A 7741-nucleotide genomic window follows, 5' to 3' on the forward strand; every position below is an offset into this window, starting at 1 on the left:
TTTAGTGTCCATAATTCCTTGATGGGTTATACGACAAATAAATAAATGAGTCCTACCCCTCCAAAGCGTACAGAAAAATAAAATGCTTGCCCATGGACGCCATAGCCGAGTGGTTCAAGCACTGGGTGTACCTTTCTATTGTCGTGGGGTCAAATCCCGGCCGCGTCAGGTGGGTTATGGGTGAAGATTTTTATTCTTATCTTCCAGGTCAACATGAGTATGTGCAAACGTGCTAGTTCTTGAACGTCCTGTGTGTGTTGGTGTCTATATCGGATGCGCCGCCCCTCCCTTCCCCCCTTCCAAAAAAAAAAAACCGCTTTTTGACAAGTATTTTCTGAATAACAGAGAAACCGAATTCGTTGAAAATTTTCACACAGTAATCTAGGGTATCATCAACAAATCTGCAAAATATCTAAAAGTTCGGACGCAGATTATGCGAGTATTGTCAAATTCAAAACAGCATGTCAAAAATTCCAGTATCGGAGGACAACTCACTTTCTCCTTGAAACAGTTTTCAATGGTAACCTTATCACTCAAAGGCATGGTTGATCCCTCCAAACTGAAACTTTGGACAAAACTGATTCTGGATACAGACGACAATAAAAGAAATCAACAGACTTGACACCCAGACAGGCTATTTTTAGACTGACACTGATTGACAGATGCCAACACCTGGCAGCTGCCATGAACATGATGAAGGTCACACTGCACAGCTCTGATATTGGATTTTTTTTTTCATGCTGATTTGAATTTGACAAAGATCGCATAGTTTGCGTCCGAACTTTTAGATATTTTGCAGACTTGCTGATGATACCCTAAGGTTACTGTGTGAAATTTTTCAATGAATTCGATTTCTCTATCACTGAAAAAATACTTGTCAAAAAGCGGTTCACATTTTTTGGGACAACCGATACATGCAGAGCATCGAACGCGCACGTGTTATGCCCCGCATTCTATTTCAGTATTCGGTGTGTTGTGGAAACACGAATATAATCGGCGTGCGCATCCCGGAAAACGGTGTATAGCTGCCAAAAGGGGGGGGACGGCCATGCACGTAAAAAGCCCACTCGTGGATGCGAATGAACGTGGAAATCACAGCCCACGAACGGGAAGGAAGAAGAAAAAGAAAGCAATTCTTCAAACGTTAACATGTCAGCGTCATGCACATAAGTATTTACATAAAAATAGTTTTCTCTCGAAGTTGACTTTGCTGTGGCAGTGAAAGACAGAAAGAGAGAAACTTTGTAAACACTCCTGACGTTGTTGAAATAAATAAATATATAAAAAATGATGATAATAAATTTTTTTTTAAAACGCTATGGGGAAAATTCTAATAAGTATTTCTGTTAGGTCCAGTGATATCTTGACACCTCACTTTCCTTGACAAAGAGAGAGAGAGATAGGGGTGGGGAGGCGGGAGGGGGTTGCAGATAGGAGTGTGGGTGGGTGTAGAAAACCGACAGAAGTGGAGATGTGGAATTAGGGTCAGTGGGGAAATAAGATGAAAGCACCAAGCTCACCATCTTCTGTATTCTGGTCAGGGCAGAGCAGAAACTCCGCCCTAATCACTGACAGGGCTCACGGACGTTTCGGGAATCAATAACAGGGGATTGCTTCGAGTTTGGATTGTCTTTTTTCTGACTTAGAACTTACTTCATCTGGTTCTTCAGTGATGTGGAGTAGGGTAGAGTTTAATTGTGTTGCAGAGAAGGGTAGGATATCGATAGGGCATTGTGTTGCAAAGAAGGTTAGGATAGGGCACTGTGTTACAGAGAAGGGTAGGATAGGGCACTGTCTTAAGGGTAGGATATTTTATTGTGTTACAGAGAAGGGTATGATAGGGCATTGTGTTGCAGAGAAGGGTGGATAGGGCATTGTGTTACAGAGAAGGGTAGGATAGGTATTGTGTTGCAGAGAAGGGTGGATAGGGCATTGTGTTACAGAGAAGGGTAGGATAGGTATTATGTTGCAGAGAAGGGTAGGATAGGTATTGTGTCGCACAGAAAGGTAGGATAGGGTGTTGTGTTGCACAGAAGGGTGGATAGGGCATTGTGTTGCACAGAAGGGTGGATAGTGTATTGTGTTGCACAGAAGGGTGGATAGGGCATTGTGTTGCACAGAAGGGTAGGATAGTGTCGGGTCGAGCTCCAAGGCGGCGCAGAAGTTCAGTCAGGTATGTTTTGTTGAATTAAATACATTCTTTTGTATAGTTCTTCATCCTTTATAGTGAGCTAGATTTATCATCAATATTTTTCTTGTAATCTGGTTGTGGGTGAGTGTGTGTGTAAGCGCGCGCGTGTGTGTGTAGTGCGTGCGTGCGTGCAGACAGACAGACAAATCCGAGAGTCGAGAAGGAACATTGAAGAGACCATAGACCACTAATTTGTGGCCATGGGTAAAAGCTGATTGCGGTGTATCAGAACACGCTCTAAGGGGGCGGGGAATCATTGAAAGTGTATACACAAGACTCTGTGGATCGTAACTGTCTGGCGGGCGTGGGAATCGGTGAGCGGGGTGCTTCTGCTGGTCACAAAAGGACGTCGGTACTCGATCATGGGCTTCCATCCTCGGGGAAATACCTCCTGCGGGATCCCAGTCTGCCTTATCAGTGGAAAAGCAAGATCTGTCATATGATGAACTGTACTTTAGAGTCCAGTCTTTCCTTCACCACCCTCTCGGGTCGGGAGATGACAGTGTATGAAATGACAATCAAGTCCAGCCATCTGAACAACAGCTTCCCCCCCGCCCCCCTCTCTCTCTCTCTCTCTCCTACACTGATGTGAAGACAAGTATTTCGGACACAAGTCTCGCTCTCGCTCGCTCTCTCTCCCTCCCCCTCCATCCCTCCTTTCACTTTCTGTCTCTTTATGTTTCTCTCCCTCTCTCTTTTTCTATACATATATATGTATGTGCGTGCGTGTGTGTGTGTGTCTTTCTGTGTGAATTTGTGCGTGTGCGTGTATGGGTGTGTGGTGTATCTTGATATGGACAATACAAAACGAGGGTGGACAGGCCGTTCCGCACAGAGCCCCCCCCCCCCCCCCCCACTTCCCCTACCAGAGAAGCGACAGATCTGAGTTCTGGTCTGCATCAATAACGGGCCACACAGTGCAAACGCATTGATTCTATAAATCTTTGCTGTTGCTGTTATGATTTATATGAAACAACTTCCTGGCAACAACAAAAACAAATTGTGTGGAGAAATTTTGAATGTGTCTCTGATTGAAGTATTCGTGTTTGTTTTACGTGAGTTCGCGCGCGTGTGTGAGGGCGTGAATGTGTGTGTGTGTGTCGAATCAAAGTAATCTTTATTCAAGATGAAAGGACGAGCTTATACAGCTTTTTTTTGCATCCTGCTCTCAGGGGGATGAGGGAAAGAAGATAAGATAAAGGGAAAAGAGATGATTGGGTATAAAAGGGAGGAATAACATGAAGACCAACAACTGTAAGCGATGCATAACAAATTCTAACGGGATAAGATAACACACACACAAATTGCAAAGAAGTATAAGTACATTATGCTGACACAAAGCATAACTCACGAAAGCAACATCTTACATCATTAGCGTGATTATTCAGGATGGGAGAGAAAGCAAGAGCGGAAACGAGAAAGAGAGACAGAGAAAGAAGAACAGAGAGAGAGACGGAAACCGACAAGACAGAGATGCCAAACAAGATAGGCAGATGAGTAAAGGTTAAAGTGGAGAAGAGGAATCCGACAGAGTGACAGTAACATATGTCCGGGTGGACAGACAGACAGATAGATAGGTAGGCGTGTTAGAGACACACGGACAATCGTTTCAAAAGATGAAGGGGGTCATATTTTTATCCATCAAAGCTTTCTGTGCTTTTTGGGAAGTTTATTTTAAACGACATGACTTTAAAGAGGAAAGTAAGCTCACCGCTCACCCGAATAACTTAAAATAAGTTTTAATAACTTGTTTCTGGGTCTAGGGAAAGAAAGTTTACGTATGTCTATTTCCATTCATCTTAAAATTCTGGGATATTTTCGGTGGGGACATTCTATTCACTATACTTTGCGTACACATGCTTTTTTGTTAAGAGTTTTCATCGGGAGGATGTTTAAATTTTTGTTGTGAGTATGCGTTACAGTATTAGTTTATCAGTTTTATGACTCTTTTTACGCAAACGACTGGTGTGTTTGAGGTTAGTTTTGCTGCGGACATAATCCCATAAGGTGGATGCATAGTTTGTCAGAGAATATGTGCGTGACAACTTGGTTTCCTTGGTTGAAGATTGAGAAAATCCTTAATCTTCTATTAGTTCATAAGAGAATATGTGCGTGAAAATAGTTTCCTTGATTGAACATTGAGAAATTTCTTAATCGTGTGTGTGTGTGTGTACGTATATTACGTGTGTGTCCGTGCGTGCGTGAGTGTGTGTGTGTGTATGTGTTTGTGTGTTAGTTAATGGGGACTGTTGACGGAAGGACATGCGGTCATGCCTTGCCATGTGTGTGTGTGTGTGTGGATGTATGCGTTAATGTGTGCTTATGTGTGTCAAGTCAAAACGATCTTTATTGAGGGTAATAGAATTAGCTTATACAGCTCTTTTTTTTTTTTTTTTTTTCATCCTGCCCTCCTGTGTGTGTGTGTGTGCGTGCGTGTGTGTGCATGTATGTGTGTGTCCGCGTGGAAACGCCCCCCCCCCTCCCTTTGTTCCCCACAGGACTCCGGCCCTCTGGTCCCCCCAGCCAGCTGTACAGCGAGACAGGCACGGAGACGGTCAGCCAGCACTGCAACAAGCGACACCTCTTCTCCAGCCAGCGCCGCCACTCCCCCCTCCGCTCCCTCGTCCACTCCCACTCCCACCACCCCCCGGACAGTAAGCCCGTGTTTGTTGGTTCTTTGGTATGTGTATGTATTTTTAATTATGTGTGATAGTCAGTCGTGTCCCGACTGTGACCATCAGAACAGCAGAGGAGTCAACTGCTGTGCCCCGACTATCCAGGCTAGAATTTGGTTCTGCCCCACGAGAGGGCGCGTCGTCAGAATAACAGTGTGAGTGCGCGATGAAGCGTGCTCGCCAGACCAGTGTGATGACGTGTTCCGGACTACAGACAGACCAGTCGCTCTCGCGCCGCTGTGTTGACGCGAGTTATTGCGTTGTGATCTGTTCACTTATAGTTGAGACTGTCTTGCCTGAGTTATACATCCCCACTCTCTCGGCCAAGAGGGTTTTAGGACAGTTGGTGTTCGGATGATCTCTGGAAAGCCAACTAGCCCCTCAAGACTGCAGCACTAAGAGCCAGCCGCAGTCTTGCCTCCAGGTCTGAGAGTCTTAGTCCTTCACAAAAGACTAAGCTGCTAATGAATTCCCATTCCAGTGGAGAAACCGCTGATCATACAGCTCTCACTTTGCTGTTGTATGGTATCGTCAAAAGCCTGAAAATCCAGCCAGTTGGGTTTATTACATATGAAAGTCATGAAGCTCCTTTATGTTTTGTTTTCTTGAAAAGCGTATTAATTTTTGGGTGTAGCATACATGGATCAGTCCAATTAACGCTTGACACTTCTTTGGAATAAAAAAAAGTTTGTCGATGTTGGTGATGTTGCTGTTGTTCTCATTTAAAAGTTGTAGTTGGTGTTGCTGTGTTTTCATTAAAATGCCCCACACACGTGCGCGCGCGCGCACACACACACACACACACACACACACACACACACACACACACACACACACACTCACACACACTCTCTTTAAACGATCCTGTGTCGATGTCTTCGCTACAGTCATCATTATGATCGTTGTCACCCCCACCCCCCGACCCCCCACTCTTATCCTCCCCCCCTCTCTTATCCTCCCCCTCTCTCTCGCTGTCTCTCTCTCTCTCTCTCTCTCTCTCTCGCTGTCTCTTCTCATTTTTCTATAAGATTTGTGTTGGGAAAAGCGCGGGGGCGCTCCCAACGCTTTCTCGCAGATGAGAGGAAGTGTGGTATGGCAGGGAAGTGACCACGCTTTCTCGCAACCCCACGCTTTCTCGTAAAGTGAGAGAAAGCGTAGGAATCCGAGAAAACGTGGGCTAACAGCCCCCATAGCTTTCACGCAATTGAAAGAAAGCATGGCAGAGGAACGACCAGGCTTTCTCGTAATCCCACGCTTTCCCAAATTGTGCGAGAAAGCGTGTGCAAACAAGGGGACTAATAAATACTTCATGGTGGTAGCGCGATGGCGAATAGTATTTTTTTTAAAGTCAACATCACATCATATTACATCTCAAGTTGTCGTTTCCTTTTTTTTTTCTTTCAGAGAGAGGGTGGAATGAAGACGACGAGCCAGGTCACGTCGCCCCCTCGCACACCCTGAAGGTGACCTTGCCGGACAACAGCAGGGTCAAGACTGACGATAAGGTCAAGTCCCACATGTCCAGGTCGTCCAGCAGTCACGGTCCCCTGCCGCCCCCTCCCACCGAGAACGGCGCCTCGGGGGGTCTCCGGACAGAGGGGGGACCGGCGGGCGTTGAAGAGGGGCACCCTGTGGTTCTTACCGCCAGTGATAGAACCAGGCCCCAGCCATTGGCTGATGGGAATGGCGTGGCGTCACGTGACAGGTTGGCGGTCAGCAGTCAGTCTCTGAACGTGATCAGCGAATCGCCATGCTGAGAGGTCCTCAAGACCTGAACGACTTGACCTTTTAAGGGCGGAAGATATTGGGTCGTTTGAACTCAGCTCTAAAGGGTTGAGAGATCCCTTCCGAACACCGGACACGCACACACTCCGACTCCCCTTCATTTCTCATGGACGATCCACTGAACGAATTCAACAACTTACTGCACGCGCGAAGATAAAAGTGAACGGGACTTTTGCCTGGCCTGGACAAGTCATATCATTGCCGTGCATGAGAATAACTGTGTCCAGATAAAAGTGGACGGAACTTTAGCCTGACCAGAACAACTTGAGTCATATCATTGCTTGTCAACATTACAGATCGTTACTTTCATAATTCTGCGGCGCATGGACACTTCTATGTTTTACTCTTAAATCGTTCTTCACAGATGCCACATCTCTCTCTCTCTCTCTCTCTCTCTCTCTCTCTCTCTCTCTCTCTCTCTCTCTCTCTCTCTTGTATTGCTTTTGACAATGTCTCGATCGAGCACCACCCCTTTAAGTTGTTATTCCCCAAATCAGTCATGCCGACAGACGATCGCGGAAGAGCGGTATCGTCATACCGGGTTGGTGTCCACCTTCCATCCAGGTGAAACGTGAGGTGCATGCAGCCGACTCACATTTACATTTTACTCTAAAGTACATCTTTCTACATCGATATGATGTGAATGCACGTTTATATTCATTCTAACGTGCATCTTTCTACAGCGATATGATGTGCACACACGTTTACATTTACTCTAACGTGCATCTTTCTACAGCGATATGATGTGCATACACGTTTACATTTACTCTAACGTGCATCTTTCTACATTGATATGATGTGCATACACGTTTACATTTACTCTAACGTGCATCTTTCTACTTGATATGATGTGCATACACGTTTACATTTATTCTAACGCGCATCTTCCTACAGCGATATGATGTGCATACACGTTTACATTCATTCTAACGTGCATCTTTCTACATCGATATGTGCATACACGTTTACATTTTACTTTAACATGCGCGTTTCCGGTAACATCTGTTTATGTCATTACGATATACGCTGTTTTACATTTACACTAACGAACACTCTTCCGATAACATTTTTCTACAGTGTTACGATATGT

The 7741-nt window shown here is 45.3% G+C and overlaps 1 protein-coding gene across 1 annotated transcript in view; it reads left to right on the forward strand.

Annotated features, from left to right (window-relative positions):
* The window catches only part of LOC143300305 (thyrotropin-releasing hormone receptor-like), an 89669-nt gene extending 82672 nt beyond the window's left edge, over positions 1-6997 (forward strand). The window contains exons 4-5 of the mRNA XM_076613902.1: positions 4690-4845; positions 6271-6997. Of these exons, the coding sequence (XP_076470017.1) occupies positions 4690-4845; positions 6271-6623 (509 nt within the window). The 3' untranslated portion in view covers positions 6624-6997. The remainder of the gene's footprint in view (positions 1-4689; positions 4846-6270) is intronic.
* Positions 6998-7741: the final 744 nt, after the last annotated feature.

The sequence above is a fragment of the Babylonia areolata genome, chromosome 26, assembly GCF_041734735.1.
Source record: "Babylonia areolata isolate BAREFJ2019XMU chromosome 26, ASM4173473v1, whole genome shotgun sequence".
Lineage (NCBI taxonomy): Eukaryota > Metazoa > Mollusca > Gastropoda > Neogastropoda > Buccinidae > Babylonia > Babylonia areolata.